Source organism: Glycine soja, chromosome 5, assembly GCF_004193775.1.
Source record: "Glycine soja cultivar W05 chromosome 5, ASM419377v2, whole genome shotgun sequence".
Taxonomy (NCBI): Eukaryota; Viridiplantae; Streptophyta; class Magnoliopsida; order Fabales; family Fabaceae; genus Glycine; species Glycine soja.
This window is the reverse complement of record NC_041006.1, coordinates 39,458,003-39,475,478: the sequence shown is the minus strand read 5'-3', so window position 1 is coordinate 39,475,478 and position 17,476 is coordinate 39,458,003. Positions and strand designations below refer to the sequence as shown.

Genomic DNA, 17,476 nt, shown 5'->3' with positions numbered 1-17,476 from the left:
TTTTGCGTCAATTAAAATCGATTCTCTCTTGTAGACATGTTATCTTTCGAAGTTTATCCTTTCCTTTCAAACCAAACTCAATCATCTCCCCATGTTCATTTGTACCGCTATTGATAGTAGTTAAAATCCTTACTTGATGCCATTCAAGTGATTTAACAAGAAAATAGTCATGAGCTAGTTTAGACTTGAAGATAGTCATTTACTTCCCTTGCGAATTGCTAATTACTAATGAATAACTTTCCTTTGTAGCAACTTTATTTTCCTTTAAAATAGAATGTGTGATAATGAGAGTTTTTATGGTACCACAAAAAAAATTGAAATTTTTTATACTTTGATTTTTTAACCAATAAAATTTTCATGTCATTTATCTTCCCAATAATTAAAGAAACTTTTATTTATTTTAGATTAGTCCTTGATTAATTAATTTTAAAAAAATATAAAATTACAACTATTTTAAATTTAAAAAATCTGATTAAACATAAGTTTAAAATTTTAAATCCTAATCTCCTTCACCAGGTAAACCACGTTGATTTAATGATTCCTATAGAGTGACTGTTATGTTCAAGAGAAATATAATTATGATTTTGTCTCTTTAAAGTTTACAGTCACAACAACAGGATTTGATCGGAGAAAAAAATGACAACATGAAAAAACATCATGCTCGTCTTCATTTGAATCTTGATTGGTAGAGAGACTTGAACTTGAGTGAGATTTGAGAGCCTCATCCCTCACACTGGCGAATATGAATTAATAGTTCTATTTATAGTTAAAGTGTACCTAATAGTAATACTAACAAGAACATCTAAAAGAGACAAAAGTTTCATCTTTCTTCAATACAATTATGCTTTTGGAACGAAATCACAATTTTATATGAGAAATTTTATAATACCAATAAAGGTTAATTCCTTATAAACAATATTAATACATTTGCAATTCTATTTCTTTTTAGTGCAGTAGTCACTTTAAAAGAGTTAGCGTAATTTATAGGGTGAAGAAGATTAGGGATCAAACTTCTAAACTTATGTTTCGTTAGATTTTTAATTTAAAATAGTTGTAATTTTTTTTTAAAACAACATTTTAATTAATCAAGGACTTTTGAAAGAAAAATGAGAAGCCAAATCACATAACAATTTTATTGCCTAAATAATCAACAGTATCAAAATCCCAAAAAAATTTAGGGTATCATAGAAACTCTCTCATGATAATTACTTGTGAATTGTAGTGGTTTAAGTTTTTTTTTTTTTTACAGCAATTATAATGGTTAAGTTAATATTATATTGTTTGTGTTTTTTAAATAACTTTTAAAACGTTTCAGGGGTCCGTGAATAAATGACAGAGGAAGTTGAAAATCATGGATTAAATAAAATTTTAAATATAGTCTATGTAATTTAATGTTTTTTTACTTGTAAAAAAATTATTTTTTAATTTTTGTAAATTAAGTTTCTTTTATTTTTAGTTCGTAAACTATTTTATATAACGTTTTGAATAATAAAAAAATGTTATATAAAATATTATAAGGACGAAAAACAAAACAAACATAATTTATAAGGATTAAAAATAAAAAAGTAATAAATTACAAAGATTAAAAAAATATTTAAACCTTAAGTAAATAATTATTATTTTTCAAACCTAAATAATTAACTTTTTATAAGATAAATAATAATGAATTAATGTTATGTAAAGAAAAATCAAACTATTTAATATTAAATTATATATATATATATATATATATATATATATATATATATATATATATAATTCAAATGATTAACACAGTCATTTAAGGTCTCGTCGTGATTATATAAGTGAAAACGATTTATTTAACAGTAGAATTCATGTTCAATTTTCATTATATGCAAAATTTTCTCGGACTACTAGTTAGACATTTCAAATGGGATTAAATTCTAATCTAGTAAATTAGTTGGAGACTCCTTTATCTCTAACCTAAGATAAATAACAATAAAAAAAGTCTAAATAAAAAAATTATGCATAGATATTAAAATCTATTTGAGTAATTATACACCTAAAATCAATTTTGAAGGAAAGTTTTCAAACAATTTTATGTGGCCAAATCAGTTTTTTAATGTGTTATCCAAACAAAATCACATTACAACAAACTCATGTTTTCTTAAAATCAATTTTGCAAAATTATGTTGATTCAAAATCAAGTTTACAAACATCCAAACACAGTCAAAACCAGATAAATATCCTTTAATATATGAAGTTTTGAAAAGTCATCAAAGAAAAATAAAAACCTGGCTCTCTCTTTCAGTAGAAAGTGCTCCATCCAAATTGCCAATTATGGCCACATTGAATGATGGAGATCCTATGCTATCAAGTATCATCAGAAAGTCACATTTGGTTCTATTGTTTGGTTTGCTCCATTGAACCCATCACAATAATGCCACCTCCTGCCGTCTCCCCCCATCTAGGCTATTATTTCCAAATTCAAATGCCGGTAGCTTCACATGGAAAATCAATTAATATCTCCATAAATGGTTCCAACCACCAAGCATACAACTGAGCTAATGCAATTTCTATCGAGTACATCCAACCATACTAGTAGTACGTAGTTCTTTCTTGATGCATCCCTGGCTAGTTATGGTCTTCTGATCCTTCTGTACTAGCTCGATTCAAGATGAACTTCTGTGGGATATATCCAAATATTATCCACTATATCGTAAACAAGATTGGGCAAAATGCAACTCGTGGAGAATTTGAGGCCAAACAAAGCATGTATCTCACAAATTGGAATATATACACACAAATAAAAAATATTAAACGAAGCAACAAAACATGTGTCTCACAAATTTTACCGTTCCGCCTCTTAATTGCACGAAATTGAGACAGACTGTTTCTTTTGCCATTCTTTTGGCTCAAGACTTTGGCATGTGACTATGAGACAGCATACGGAGTTGCTTTGTTGATAATGATAGTACTATTTATATAGATGCATTTCCTTAATTGATTGGCCATCAGCATCAGGAGGCAATTGCTTCCTCCACTCTTCAAACTGCTTCCTACACTCTTCATAATGAAAAGTGCAGGAAACAATTCCCAAAATGCAGAAAAATAAAACACCCGCATCTGGAGCATAACATCACAAGGTCCAGAAAAGTCCATTTAAAACCAAAGTTCCATTCCATGTATTGATCCCTTGATTTAATTTGGGCCAATTGAGGAAAACAAGATTATAAAAGAAAACTTCTGCACATTACTAAATTACCATACGCCAAAACAATGTTTAGTTGATACGACTATGTTACGTCGTGAAGATGCTATCACCCATTCTAGAGAGAAATTAAAGAATACGCCCTAATATTTCGCATTAAACAAAACAAATAGAAGATGAGAGTTATATCCGTGTCAAACAAATACTTTTTTAAAAATGATGCGCGTCAACTGATAAGAGGGTGGATTAATTGACATGCAGTTGCTCCAATTTAATTTAAAGTCTTGTATTTAAGTTATACACTTGTGTTCAATATTTAGAAAAAGAAATGTCTCATTCATAATTTTATCTGATTCAAATATAATTGTTTATAATAAAGAATACAATCTAGAAAAAAAAATTAATTTTAAAATTTTCATTCTGATTTTTTATATTTTCAAAATATATCATTTTAATATTTTTTTTTCAATTTTCTTATAAAAATATTAGTGTTTTGTTAATTTTAAAATTTTAAAATAATTTAATGTCATTATATTTTACAATTAATTCATTTTGATACATTTAATCTTAAGAGTTTTATTCTATTTCTTTAAATTTTTAAAATATATCATTTGATCCTTTTTTAGATGTAAAAGTTAACATAACACTGATATTTTTAATAGAATATTAAAAAAATAATTAAAATTAGAATTTCGAAAACATAAATAAATAATAAGAATAAAATTTATAAGACTTAATATAAAAAAAGAATAAAAAGTGATATTAAGAAGAAGAAAAAAGAGATGAGGCGTGGCAGAAGCCCACACGACATAAGGAAATAGAGTTTTTCATTTGTGAAGAGAAGAAGAACATGTATTTGACTAATCAACCTCTCCTGGTCAATAAATGGGCATCTCTTTTGGTCCTTGCTTCCCTTCCTAATAATAAATTAACAATTAATACAGTACTTGGTAATTTGGGGTCCAACAACACCATCCTCTTTTTAATAGCACCCATTTTCTCTTCCTAACAACAAGCTCCACCATGAACCCGCCGGAATTCCCCTCCGCCGCCGCCGGAACATCTTCGCCGCCGGGAAAGAAAGAGCTCCAGCTCCAAGGGACACGCCCGCCGCCGCTCAGAGTCAGCAAAGACTCCCACAAGATCCGCAAACCGCCGCTTCCCCCCACCGCACACCAACCGCCGCCGCCGCCGCCGCCGGAGCAGCGGAAGCCGGTGATCATCTACACCGTGTCTCCCAAAGTCCTCCACGTCACCGTCAGCGACTTCATGAACGTCGTCCAGCGCCTCACCGGACCCTCCTCCGGCGCAGAACCCAATCTCCGAGCCGGCGACGTATCGCCGGCGGCGAGACTCGCGTCGATCGAGAGAACGAGCCCGTCGGAGAGGGAGAAAGTTCGCAGCGAAGACAACGACGTGACGTTGATGTTAGAAGGAGTGGAAGTGGGTCAATTCCCCGGAATATTGTCGCCGGCGACGTTGCCCCCGATATCACCAGGGTTTTTCTCGGAATCGCAAACGACGTCTTTTTGGAATGACTTGAGCCCCTTTTGGTCAACGACCAGCTTCATTGCGAGTCCGTCGGGGCTTTTTCCCGGCAACGTGATGTCTCCGCTGCCGTCGCCGGACATCTTTAATCTCTTTTACTAATTTCATTTTCCTTTTTTTTCGGCCAAAGACTTTTCGGTTTTTTATTTATGATTAATTCAACGTTTCGCTGACTTTTGTGCCATAAGTTTTGTAGTAGTGAGTATACATTGTTGTACTGGGAAAAGATAATCAATGAGACAATGAGGACTCTTCAATTCAAACTTTAGAGATTTACTGTTCTGAACTAAAATTGCCTGACTTTATTTGCGACAAAATTTGAGTTTCTTTCCCAGTGTGTTTATGTGGTACTATCGTGGATTGGGTTAAAGTTTTTATTTATTTATTAATTTATTAAATACGGCGCACAAAAAAAAATTATTTTAGATTTTTCAATAATGGAGGTTGGAAGACTCTTATTTTACTTTTTTGAGTCCAAGGAAGGATGAATTTCTTGACATACCATCTTGTGCTTGTTTAGAAAATAATTTCTCTCTCGAATATTCAATTTTTATAGTAAAATAAAAACAAACAAGTTTAGTAGATGTTGTGATTGAACAGTGAACACATAGCTGCACGATCAATTTTGCAATGACCTTTGGACGAGGAGTCAATTGAAACGGGTAGTTCTAAGCTATCAGAAAACGTCAAATTAAAATAACTCAAACGCAATTCCAAGAGTGGAGAAGTCGGGAATTAAAACAATAAAGCTGGATGGTATCTTTTCAGGTGCCAAGATATGTAATCTTAGGGGAATGAAAATTTTCAAACATGAATATGATAATTTTCATTGCTTCGTTCTTTCTTCTATTCCCCCCCCCCCCCCAAAAAAAAAAACAAAAAAAAACAATGGCTTTCAGCTTGAAGAATCCAAGCCTAATAGTTCCGTGCTTTTGCTGAAAATGGAAAGAGGGTGAATGGGTGATAAATATCATCCGGATTCCTATTCCTCTGAAATCTGAATTACATTTCAGAAAGGATTAGATTACAGCCGAAGTACGCATTCGTTTTGGACCAAAGCTGAAAGGTACATAGCAAACGTAATACGGAGTACAAATTATGGGGGGTCAAAAAAAGGAAGACATGAATTTATGCAAACGGAGCACAGTCCAGAAGTCAAAATATAATTTGCATAAACCACAAAATGGCAAAGTAAAATAAGGCCAAACCAGGTGGAGGGAAACATCAAACGATAATTTAACTTGTTATATTTACAAATTTATGACTCAACAGCACCCTTGAAGTCCATCAAAACCACCAATCGCAAGTAATGCACCTCACATATTTGGCATCCTCGGCTGGAAGATTGTATAGGAAAAGAAAAACACAATAAATAATCAATTGGCAAGACTACAAATATTTTCATGTTCTTGATACGGTAGAATTCCAGGTTGCTCCAATCAAAGTGCCAACTCTTTCTCCTTTAATAGCTTTCTCAATGTTACCAGGTTTGTTAAGATTGAAGACAACAACTGCACCATAAAGGAAGGGCAGGGGCAGCTTAAAATCACTTCACTTTTGGCAGGGTAAGGAGAAATTTAAACTAATAATAATTAGAAAATATATATATATAAAAAAAAAAGTTCATATAAATGTTTGTCAGCGTGACTTACCTGGAATATTATTTTCTTGGCATAAAGTTATGGCAGTCATGTCCATCACTGACAGATCTTTGGAAGTTACCTCCTGATAGGTTAGTGTCTCGTGAAGACGTGCTTGTGGATTACGCTTTGGGTCTTCATCAAAAACTCCATCAACGTTTGTTGCTTTGAGTACAACCTCGGCATTAACTGAATAAATGACGGAATAAAGTTATGTAGGCGCTGGAAAAGTTCACCTTGTATACTGAAGTGAAAACAAATTTAGCAAAAACAGAGAAATTGATTTCGAAAATCTACCTCCTTTGCCAAGAAATTACAGGGAAAACAATATAAACGGAACCATCAACGATAAACAGATAGAGCTTAGTGTGGTATGCTTGTTCTAGATCACATCAATAAAAATGTAACTTACTTTCTGCACATCGGAGTGCTGCAGCAGTGTCTGTGGTAAAGAATGGATTACCAGTTCCAGCAGCAAAAATGACAACCCTTCCTTTTTCCAAATGCCTCACAGCCCTTCTGCGAATATATGGTTCTGCAACCTCAGACATACGAAATGCAGTCTGCACCCGAGTAGGAATGCCAATACTTTCCATTGTTGCTTGAAGAAATATAGCATTCATAACAGTGGCCAACATCCTAGAGGATAAATTAAACAAAATTAGTAAAAAGCCTGGATACTACTTCTCTCATGCATTTTGAGCAACTCAAAGTATAGTGGATGTGGATCATAATAAATTGGAAATCTAAGTTAACAACCAGCACATCAGCGATCAGTGCCCTGACTTAACCTTCAAGATAAAAATTAAGAGATTAAGGGAATCACCCAATATAATCCGCAGATGAGCGGTCTAGTCCACTACTTCCAGCCCAGGAGGATCCACGGAAGATGTTACCCCCACCAACTACCAGTGCAACCTGAAACATCAGCCTAATCGTTTAAACCAAAGTCTGAAAACCAGTAAAAAGCTTTGAATAACTTCAAGTCAAATGTTCTAACTTGCAGCAATATCATAAAGTCTCCCAATATTACTGCCAAATACAAAAAATAGATCCGTGTATCACTTATCCTAAAGATTAATTTGTAAAACACATCGACAACGACAATTTCACAAAACTACTGTAAATTGCACAAATTCAATTAGTCAAATGATGATCTCAAACACCAGATGATGCAGCAGAAAAACTATAACAAAAGAAACAAAAACGTATTAGTATAAAAAAAATCCATTGTTGTCACCTCAATGCCAAGGCGAGTCACTGCTGCCACCTCCCTTGCAATGGCCATGGTTATCTGTATCCAACCAAAAAAAAAATCAGAAACAATGTCGAGAACAACATAATATATCAAAGTATTTCGTTTTATTTATTTATTATGTTTTCAAGAACCATGTATTGCCACACTTGTCTCATTAACTTGTTTTCTCATTTCCCTAAAATGTCCATTAAGTAATTAAGGCATACCAAAGATTTATCACCACTCTTATATCTATGTAAACTTGTAATTAACAATTACAAAACTAATTTTAAATAATGAAGGCAGTAACGCACAATAAAATAGTAGAAAAATGTCTAACTAACAAAGAGAAGCTGTTAGTATATTTAAAATTAATTATTATAATTGCTCAAAAATTACTAACACGAGTGGATTATTAAAAAGGATAAATAGTCAAATTTGTCCTTGAAAGTGTGATGCGGTAACATATTGGTCCTCAAAGATGAAAAATACAAATTTAATCCTTAAATGTAGAAAAAGTGCAACATATTAGTCTAAATTTTTGACACCATTTTGTCATTAAGTTGTAATGTTTATGGACCAATTTGACAATAAATTATATTTTTTGATAATCAATTTGACATTAGGCTGTAAATTTTAAGGGATAATTTGTAATTAAATTTAAATTTTTCATCTTTTTAAGGACTTATTTGTTAATGTCTTACGCTTTCTTTCAAGGACGAATTTGGGTATTTACCCAAACAAGAATTGAATAGAGTAATAGAGTAGCAAAGCAAAGCAGGGTATGTAACCTTAGGGTCAATGTTCTGAGAGTGGTCTCCAGCAAGTGCTTCTCCGCTGACTTTGAGCAAAACCCTTCGCCATTTAAATGATGGCTTGCTACTTTCGTTCATTGAGAGTCTCAAGTGAGACATGGACGGAATCCCTGGCTTCCTGCCAACAACTTTTATTTCAGTCATAACAAACAATTTATCGTCTTAGTTCCACAGAAGCATTTCTACAAACAGCTTGCTAGTGGGCCCAAAAAACAAAAAAGAAGAAAACAAACCTGAAATTGATGGGCTCAGGGGAAGAGCCCATTTCGGAATAAGAGGAGCGAACGGCGAGACTGGTGGTGTGGGAGGTTGAATTGCCCACTGTCAAAGTAAAAGAAGGGAAGAGAGGCTTTGGAAGACATAGAGGCGAAGGTGAATGAAGAAAAGAAGAAGAAGAGAAAGAGATGAGATGGGTGTAGAGTGCCATTAGAGAGTTTCAATTCGCTCTATCTCTATTCTCTATGCTGCCGCTAAACCCTCAACTCTACCGAGGTTTTTCCTTTCCGTGCTCTGCTCTGTGTTAGACTTGGAGTTACCGCTCAAGATAATTTTGATTTTTTTTTCCCTTTCAATTTCATTCCCCACAATAATTTAAGAAAATTTCTGCGTCCAAACTCCAAATATCTAGCGCGCACAACAAATCCGTATTGAATTATTGGAAATGTCTCACTGGGCATGGGCTACCAAAAAAGAAAACGAAATTTCCTAGGAAATTTTTTGGCATATATCATATATCTTATATTCAATTGAATTAATAGGTTAATTTTATAAATTAATTATCATAATAAATTCAAATATGTATTAAATATATATTAAAAATTAAAAAATTTAATATTATATATAATGATATTAATTATTTTATAATATAATTAACCTATTAATTCAATTGATTAAAATTGTTTATTAGAAACATGGCTTTATGTACCATGCAGACAAAAGTAAATGTTAAATCAGATCAAGTGAGGTTCATATTAACTGGCTGGCTAAGACCGTTTAAAATAGTACTAAAATTCACCGTTTTTTCTATAATTTCAAAATAAAACTTTCTTTTTAATTAAGGTAGAGTTATTTTATAAACAATTAACTGTTATACTTGGATTCTATTATTTTTTTAATCGAAATATGAAATCCACTTTATAATATGGCAACTAACTTGGAGTTTACTTTCGTGGAATCTATCATGCTGCATCAAATTTAAAAATTTATCATTTTTCACTTTAATAGTGCAATCATTAACATTGGTCCGGCATTTCGTTCTCATATTAAAAATATTTTTGCTTCTCAATGATAAAAAATTCATCTCACTACGTTCAAAACATTCACCAACTCATTTTCTTTTCAACAGCTCCATCTGACTCGCAACTTGCCACTAAGGACAGAGCTTCCTAACAGGCCGATTATGGCTCCCCTCCAAACTCTTCAATATATATTTAAATTGCTAATGATTTTAATTTATTGAAAGAATATAAAAACCAATTTGCAAATTGCCAAATTTTAGTCATTGAAATAGTGTAAAGAATGTAATCATTTATTATTATTATTATTATTATTATAGGCAATTTTATTTTAATGAGACATATTTTAAGTGACTATTTCTGCCATGACAATTGATAGATATTTAGATTGCGGCCTTAGCAAGTCAATAATAAGGTAAAGATAAACTCTATAAAGTAATAGAAACGCAAAATTGAATAAAATTTCAATTGCATTTTTAAATTTGTATCAGCTGTATAAATCATCTAATCACAATGTGAGAATGAGAAAAAGAGATTAAGATTCTCGTGTGGTCTGTGGCCTGACTTCACCACTAGAACCACATTAAACTAGAGGCATATCACAAGTGTTAAGTGTACAAATTTCTAGAACATTTCGAGAGCCTTGAGACTCAACATGGATTTAGCAATGATCATCATATAAGCAGAGGCAAAGGCTTCAAATTCCGTCTTCCCACATTTTGAGCCACTTACATTGGATTCTAAGGCCATAATACACCGTTGTAAATTTCCACCTTTACCAGGCAAAGCCTTAATGGATAAGTGGCCAAAGTTCTCATATATGGAAGGCATTGTGGCTGAATCATCGATCCTTAAATAGGAGTAAGTTACATGGTTATTCAACACCAACATAACCATGACATTTACATGGTTATTCAATGCTAACATAACCATGGCATTGTCTTAATTAAAGCCTAACGGGCAATCCAAAGTTGTGGAATGTCTTGATAGTTCCATCACAACCAGCTGCCACAATTGATAGTCCCCATGTTTCTGATACATTTCTGCCATGGCAATTATCTTTGTAACATAACTGCTGGTGACCATATTCATCTTCTGTTATAGGTAAATCCCAGCTAGGAAGTTTCTCCTCGGGCCAAGTCATAGAACCTCGACACGTGCCATCAATGGCGAACCAATTACCAAGAGAAAAACGTTTGTGATCTCTAGCCTCAGAGGCAACCTCTAGCTGTTGGGTTGGCATTTCTGAAGAATGGTGGGAATAATTACCACTAGAGTCCCTTTTATCTGCTTTCATGCCTGACCAAGGAATTGCAACAGTAACACCTTTAGAGAAAAAGTACTCACAGGAGCGTTCGGATTTCGTCTGTTTTGAAGAAGCATTTCCCATGTCATCAAAGTTCCAAATATATACATGGGAGTCCTCTCCAACTGAGATTATATGTTTTCCACTTGATGTGAATGAACTAGACATCTGACATCCTGACTTAGGAAGACCTGTGAGAAGTAGTAAGACTAACTTGCTTAGAACTTTTAATGAAAACCAAGCATTAAGTACGCAATGGAAAAAATACTATCTTAAATTTATCAACATGGCAGTGGTATAGACAACATATTATATTGAAGTCACAAATTAGTGAAAGTAAAGTCAAAGATCAATTAAGGAAAACATACAATATAATAGAGTGTCTAAACATAACTCTAAAGCTTGCTATTGATAAAACAATACTATATTGCTAGTAGAAAATTGAAGAGCATGAACATGTAGAAGAGGAGGTTGCAGAATAGGTCTAGTTGGAAATAGCCAAAAGAAATCAAAATTCACGGGCCTCTTGCTGCATATTAGAATGCACAGAATATAACTAGCACCATGATTATATGAATAATTCCATTTTTATATGTATGAATCTACAATTTCAACGTGATTAGGTTTAAGAGAAAAAGAAACAGAACTTCAACTACAAATCTATCAAAGTTGAGTAACTAAACCTTTCCGAAGAAAGCTTCCCCTCCCCTCCCAACACAGTAAACATTATAACTCCCAATTTGATGTAGAAAGGTAGGATAGACATTAGGCATTAAAAATAGAGTCGCTACATCTTCCAATTTGTAAGACAATTGCTCAGGCCTAACATCAGCCTATCGGATAAGCAGATCCTGATGCCACGTGAGGAAATTATAGCATAGGTTTAAAAAATTAACTGCATAAAACTAGAGTGAATTTTTGTAATAAAAAAATCCCACCCATGTGAGGGGAAGAAGCTCAGTTTGTGGATTATTTTTTCAAATTTAATCTATTAACTAATCAACCAATGATATTTCAAACTGTTTAAAGTGACAGGTATAAAAAATACAATGAAACAGACAATAACAGAATTACAGAGGCTGACCTTTAAACTTACAAATATAAATCAACAAAACCTCGGGATACAACAAAGATTCATTATGCAGCTCATAAAAAATGTTACACCTAGGTAGTTATCAGAAGTTGTTTTCTAATTATTTAGAAAATATAACAAAACCTGTCACCATTCCAAGGTAACAAACAACAAAGAATATGCTAACATAAAACTTTTATTCGTGCCAATTATATGGTTTCAATTAAGATAACAATTCATAACTTCAGAAATGATCGGCATCCCAACAAAAGAGAATAGTTACAAAAAAAATGCAAAACAAATATTGATAAGGTGAAGAACTTTTGAAGCTATCCTATTATTCTTCCAATAATGATTCAACAGTCAACACTAAGTGTTGTACCTCTGTATTTCTGAACAAGCTCAATGCCATCGAATACACAAATTTTAGAATCTTCTGATGTGATCATTATTCTCTGACTGTTTTTTTGGGAGAACTGCAAAGGAACAAGGATGTTATAATGTTAATAGATGAAGGACAAAGTATAGCACTTTAGTAGCTAAGAATTAATAGATTTAAACCTGAATGCCAGTAATCTTGTTGCCGGACGCTTTCTTCTTTCCATGGACATCTATCTGAGCCTCAAGCTGGAAATATGTTCCTAAATCATTAGAAATCCAATTTAGACAGTCCTTTCTATTTTATGTCCCTCTATTTTATCCTTTGCAAAGAGAGTTCATGACTACAGTAATTGATGGTTTTTTTGGATCGGCAAATGTTAGTTTTTTGTTAGTCGGGGGAATCAAACTCACGACCTTTCCCTCCCTCCCTTCTCCTTTTACCACCAAGCCAACCTTATAACTCTTTACAGTAATTGATAGTATTTGTTAAACAAGAGGTGCATACCTGAAGCAACATAAAAACAACAAGTGCCTGTAACAGAACCAACTACAAATCCCTGCATATGTAAATAGCCAATGGTTCATCAATCTCATATACATGAATTTCCAGTGTCAGAATATGTAAGAAGACCCAAAGTCATGAAAAGATTCAGCCTAAAAATTTATGACATACTTTCCCATCTTGCTGGTAACTTATAGCACTTATGGCATCTCGTATATCTGCCCAGTCAATAACTCGCTCTTCACGTATCCCCCATATTCGAACCTTACCATCAATGGACCCACTAATGAAGTAGTTTTCATCAACAGGGTTGAATTGAATGCATGTCACTGCTTTCATTAAAAGTGAAGACACTATTATAAATTACATTCACGGGAAAAGATATAGTCATGTGCTTTAAGTTTTGTTAACTAATTAAACTATGGTTGAGAACAATATGCGTCAAAATGCCTGGTTCTGTTATACATACCATAGTCATTGTGATGGAAAACATTTAGACATTGATTACAACCAATTTGCCACAAGCGAACAGTCTTGTCCATAGAAGATGAAAGGAGAATCTGCAACAAGAATTTTTTATCAGCTTCAAGGAAAACTTAAAATTGCAAGCAGAACAAATTGAAGATATTGCATGATTGGAGGGGGGGGGGGGGGGTAACAGCTTCTGCTAGTTAAACTCACATCTGAATTAGACCAAGCCAAATCCAAGACATCATTGGAATGACCAAAGAATTCTTGCAGTGGTGATTCCTCAATTTGAAAAACACTATTTGGAAGGAAAATGAAGGGTTGGCTTGAGTGTTTCTTCCGAGGAGAAGAGTTGTCACATTCCACTTTGCTTTTAGAAGTACTGTCTTCTGGGGTGAAACAAATACTGGATTTATCCAGTGATGTAACACACCATATGCGAACAACACCATCTTCGCCTCCACTCGCTAAATACTGACCACATGGACTAAATTTCATGGTCCAGACTAGGCCTTTGTGTGCTCTAACCTCTTGTCCAAGGTATAGGCCACTGAACTCCAGCCACCTCTTTTTATTCTGCCTCACCTTTATTCTTCGAGTTTTATTTGTCCCTGCATTCAATTTGGACCTTACATTTCCTTCACCACTTTTCCTGATGTTCACAAAGCGCTTCCACCAGTTTTTCCTCTTTCTTTTACTCATATCAAAATCCTGAAATTCTTCTTGTGAAACAGCTTCTCTGGGTCTGTGCTCCTCAGCTGTAGAAGAGAACTCATGCTCTTTTCCTTGAATGTTTGCTTCTGCTTCATCTTGGGGACACCCTTTGAATTCATCCAAAGAGATTTTTTCTTTAGAAGCTGCTTTGCCTCCAGAGAGAATCAACTTCTCAGATACTACTTGATCAGTATGCAAAATGCAAGCATTTGAGATTGCCCCACTGCACTCCCTGATCCTCTCCAATCCCAAGCTGATGGATGAGTCATCTAAGCTCATTTTCTCTTGTGAACAAACCTTGGAAGAAGAATCAGCTAAGCCCAAACCCTGCAGAAAACGTTCCCTCCTCTCCTTCACACTAACAGGCTCCTTCACCCAAATTTCGTCATAACCACACCTTCCAGAACCAAACTCTTCTTTGGCTAAAACAGAATCTTGAGCTGACAAACTATCCACTGAGTCAAAGAACACATCCATGTCTCCATCATCAGAGCTCAGCATATCTCACACTTCGATTTGAAACTAACCACCTTCCACATGAAAATCTCGCCTTCAAGACCTAACCCTTCTCCCAACTATCAATACACTACTTCTCAACACCTTAAAATAGGGAATTCCCAATCAAGGGACCAAATTTCTCCCCCCAATTATGCAAATCACAGTAGAATATTAAATGTCACAGGCTAAAATCATAGCCTAAGTACAAGAAACAAACTAACCACCAATGAGTAAATAACAACAGTTAACTTGCAAGTTCAAAACCTCCCAACACAGAGAATACTAATTAACAATTCCACACGCCCCAATAGACAATAGATCATAGAATATTCATATCATCAAATACAAAGCAGAAACAAAGTCCAAGTTTAGTTCAAAGTGGAGACTATACCATGACTACATGTTATTGTCAAGTCAAACAATACCAAAATTCAGCATGATCACCAACCCCCCCCCCCCCCAAGCTACCATGGCCTTATCCCACACCAAAACCTAAAGCAAAAGCTCCTCAACCAAATATGGCTGCAATGAACAACTGAAAATGCCTCGAGATCTGTAACTTTTGTGATATGAAGATTGCCAAAGCGAACGAGCGGCGATAGAGTTAAATTTATGCCTCTCCTTTCTTATCTTAATATCACACCTCGTAATCCCCGCCTATGATCTGTAACATTAGTGTAGTGTAACATTAAAGTCAGACACCGAAAAAAAGCAAGATATTTTAATAACCGTTTCCATTTAAAGAAAACAAATTTCGTGACTCCGAATGAAGACAAAGGTTGATTTGATTCTCAACTTTTCGCTGTTGTTCTGTGACTAGAAAAGTGGCTTTGATTGGTAACTGGTTACTTACAACAAGTTAGAAGCGTTGTTGTTGTTGTTGTTTTAAGCTGTTACATTACATTAGACAGAAGTGGAGAAGGCTGAGAAAATGAAAGTGAAAACTCAAAAAGTGTTAGGCCAATTAGGTTGTCATAGGTGGCCACAATGGACCCTCTCATAGGCTTTCTTTCCTTGTACTACAGCTAGCACTGTTGCTCTCGGCATTGAAGTTTGCACTTGAAATTTTTGCTTTTCTCGGGTTGTGTGTGGTGTGGTATATTCTTGTATTGATTGAGGGTGTTATAGGCTTAGGTCTCCTATATGCCTATTTGGGTACTATGTTGTACGCTTTTTTTTTAACCATTCCCTTGTAAAATGGGAGTGTGAAATCAAAGAAGGAGAAAGGAAAGGTGGTGTTGTGTTAGGCCTAATATGCTTACACCATGCTCATACCTTTGTTGTTGTTGGAGTCACATATAAAATAAATATGATATGGCAAGGTTGCGACTTTCTAATGCCCACAGCATTGAGTGCTTGGAAAGTCAATTCCTTTCTGAAAATGGGGTATCAAAAAAGGGGCTTGTCACTCAGATGAGTTAATTGAAAGGAGTGAGTGATCGAGGTGGGTGGGTGGGGACCGGAGTGTACGGAATAGTGTGTGAAGGAAATGAGAGAGAAGAGATGGGGAAGCATGACATGTGTTAAAAGAAAAAGGAGACGGTGATAACTGATAAGATACATCATGGTCTACATCATTATTAGCTCTTCGTTGTAACACAGGATATCTCTTCGTTGATATTTAAAGATTAATTTTTCAAAAACGAAACCAGTAATATGCATAAGTAGTGAGAAACATTACATTTATATCGGTTATGTATAACAAGTGTGAAAAAATAATAATAATCTTACATTCGGATTTACCTGAAACTTTACCCCGAACTAAAATTTAACACATTTTAAGTTTACGAGAAAAAAAAATTTATTAAAATTTTTATATGAACGAAATTCAACATTTCCAATTTTATGAATGTAAAAAATATTTTAGCCTAACAAAAATTTGAAAAAATTATAAAACGTGAAGGATTGTGTAGAAGATGAATTTGGGGTTTGAAGAGGGGAAAAATCAAGATTTTTTTTTATGTTTTGCTTAATAAATTTTGAGCTATAGGAAGATTAAAACAATTAACTGGTTTAATTTGTAAAGATTTTGATTAGAATCTAGAAAGTGAAAATTTGAGGTTTTTGGTTGAATAAAATAGACTATGTAGTCGAATTTGCACATTTTTTTAAAAAAAAATAATTAATTGATTAAAAAACATGAATTATAAAATTGATTTAGTGTTGAAAGGAGAAAGGAGGACTATGAAGTCATAGTTTCAAAAAAAATTTACTAACAAAAATTAAGAACTAGCCATTGTAAAAAAAAATGATTCAGAAAAGCTTGAAAAACCAAAATCACATGCAATCTAAACTAAGGGGTGGGGAATGCAATCAAGCAAGGGAAAAATAAAAATAAAATTGTACATTTTATCATCCAATTATTATTATTCTTTAAATTTTATCACCAAAGTTTTTTTCCATGCATTGTACTATCATATATTTTTTTATTAATTAAAATATGTTTGTGATCTTTTTGATAAAAATTTAAATTTTGGATTTGTTTCATGATAAAACAAAATTTTTATTTTTGATCCTCGTTATTTTTTTTTAGTTCATAATAAATCAATAAATAAAAAATATAAAAATATTATTTTATTAACAACTCGATACAAAGAAAACTTCTTTATACAAAATTTGAAAATTACAACAGTTAACTTTCAACAGGACATAAGAGAGCCTAACTTCCCAATGCTTCTGTATAAGCAAATTAATTCGCTACCAAAAAATGATTTGTGGTATGTCCCTTTGAAATGAGGTCCCAACAAATTTTGGACTACCAATATAAAATTATTTTATTAAATTATTTCCGTAAAAAATATTTTATTAAATTATTTTCGTAAGTTTCTATTTTTAATTAATCATCTTAAATCTTAGACCAATGTCAACCAATAATTTTAATAAAAATG

The 17,476-nt window shown here is 33.5% G+C and overlaps 3 protein-coding genes across 4 annotated transcripts; 1 reads left to right on the top strand and 2 right to left on the bottom strand.

Annotated features, from left to right (window-relative positions):
- The first annotated feature begins 4,042 nt into the window (after positions 1-4,042).
- LOC114413211 (protein MKS1-like) lies at positions 4,043-4,988 on the top strand. The gene has a single exon (XM_028377475.1). It carries the CDS (start codon positions 4,196-4,198, stop codon positions 4,820-4,822), a length of 627 nt encoding a protein of 208 aa, XP_028233276.1. The 5' UTR covers positions 4,043-4,195; the 3' UTR covers positions 4,823-4,988.
- An 832-nt stretch (positions 4,989-5,820) lies between these two features.
- On the bottom strand, positions 5,821-9,050 carry LOC114413210 (uridylate kinase-like). Its single transcript, XM_028377474.1, has 7 exons — positions 8,646-9,050; positions 8,389-8,530; positions 7,601-7,654; positions 7,187-7,278; positions 6,773-6,999; positions 6,373-6,549; positions 5,821-6,231 (listed from the first exon to the last, which is right to left on the bottom strand). The coding sequence occupies exons 1-7, from the start codon at positions 8,837-8,839 to the stop codon at positions 6,122-6,124; spliced, it is 996 nt and encodes a 331-aa protein (XP_028233275.1). The 5' UTR covers positions 8,840-9,050; the 3' UTR covers positions 5,821-6,121.
- Positions 9,051-10,086: 1,036 nt separating this feature from the next.
- Positions 10,087-16,094, bottom strand: LOC114413209 (WD repeat-containing protein 44-like). Of its 2 annotated transcripts, XM_028377472.1 has the most exons (8): positions 15,442-16,094; positions 13,590-15,252; positions 13,378-13,468; positions 13,080-13,240; positions 12,912-12,963; positions 12,587-12,666; positions 12,408-12,501; positions 10,087-11,144 (listed from the first exon to the last, which is right to left on the bottom strand). In XM_028377472.1, exons 2-8 carry the CDS (start codon positions 14,589-14,591, stop codon positions 10,594-10,596), a joined length of 2,031 nt encoding a protein of 676 aa, XP_028233273.1. In that variant the 5' UTR covers positions 14,592-15,252; positions 15,442-16,094; the 3' UTR covers positions 10,087-10,593. The 2 variants fall into 2 exon arrangements, with proteins under 2 accessions (XP_028233273.1, XP_028233274.1); XM_028377473.1 differs by having other exon boundaries at positions 13,080-13,237; positions 13,590-16,091.
- Positions 16,095-17,476: the final 1,382 nt, after the last annotated feature.

Excerpts from the sequence above, each read along its gene's own strand:
- LOC114413211 (XM_028377475.1), top strand. The coding sequence starts at position 4,196 with ATGAACCCGCCGGAATTCCCCTCCGCCGCCGCCGGAACATCTTCGCCG.
- LOC114413210 (XM_028377474.1), bottom strand. The coding sequence starts at position 8,839 with ATGGCACTCTACACCCATCTCATCTCTTTCTCTTCTTCTTCTTTTCTT. Across the intron at positions 7,000-7,186 it reads TCATCTGCGGATTATATTGG|GATGTTGGCCACTGTTATGA; the intron begins GTGATTCCCTTA and ends TTTATCCTCTAG. Across the intron at positions 6,550-6,772 it reads AGCACTCCGATGTGCAGAAA|TTAATGCCGAGGTTGTACTC; the intron begins GTAAGTTACATT and ends TCATTTATTCAG.
- LOC114413209 (XM_028377472.1), bottom strand. The coding sequence starts at position 14,591 with ATGCTGAGCTCTGATGATGGAGACATGGATGTGTTCTTTGACTCAGTG. Across the intron at positions 13,241-13,377 it reads TTTCCATCACAATGACTATG|CAGTGACATGCATTCAATTC; the intron begins GTATGTATAACA and ends TTTTAATGAAAG. Across the intron at positions 12,667-12,911 it reads TTGTTTTTATGTTGCTTCAG|GAACATATTTCCAGCTTGAG; the intron begins GTATGCACCTCT and ends CTAATGATTTAG.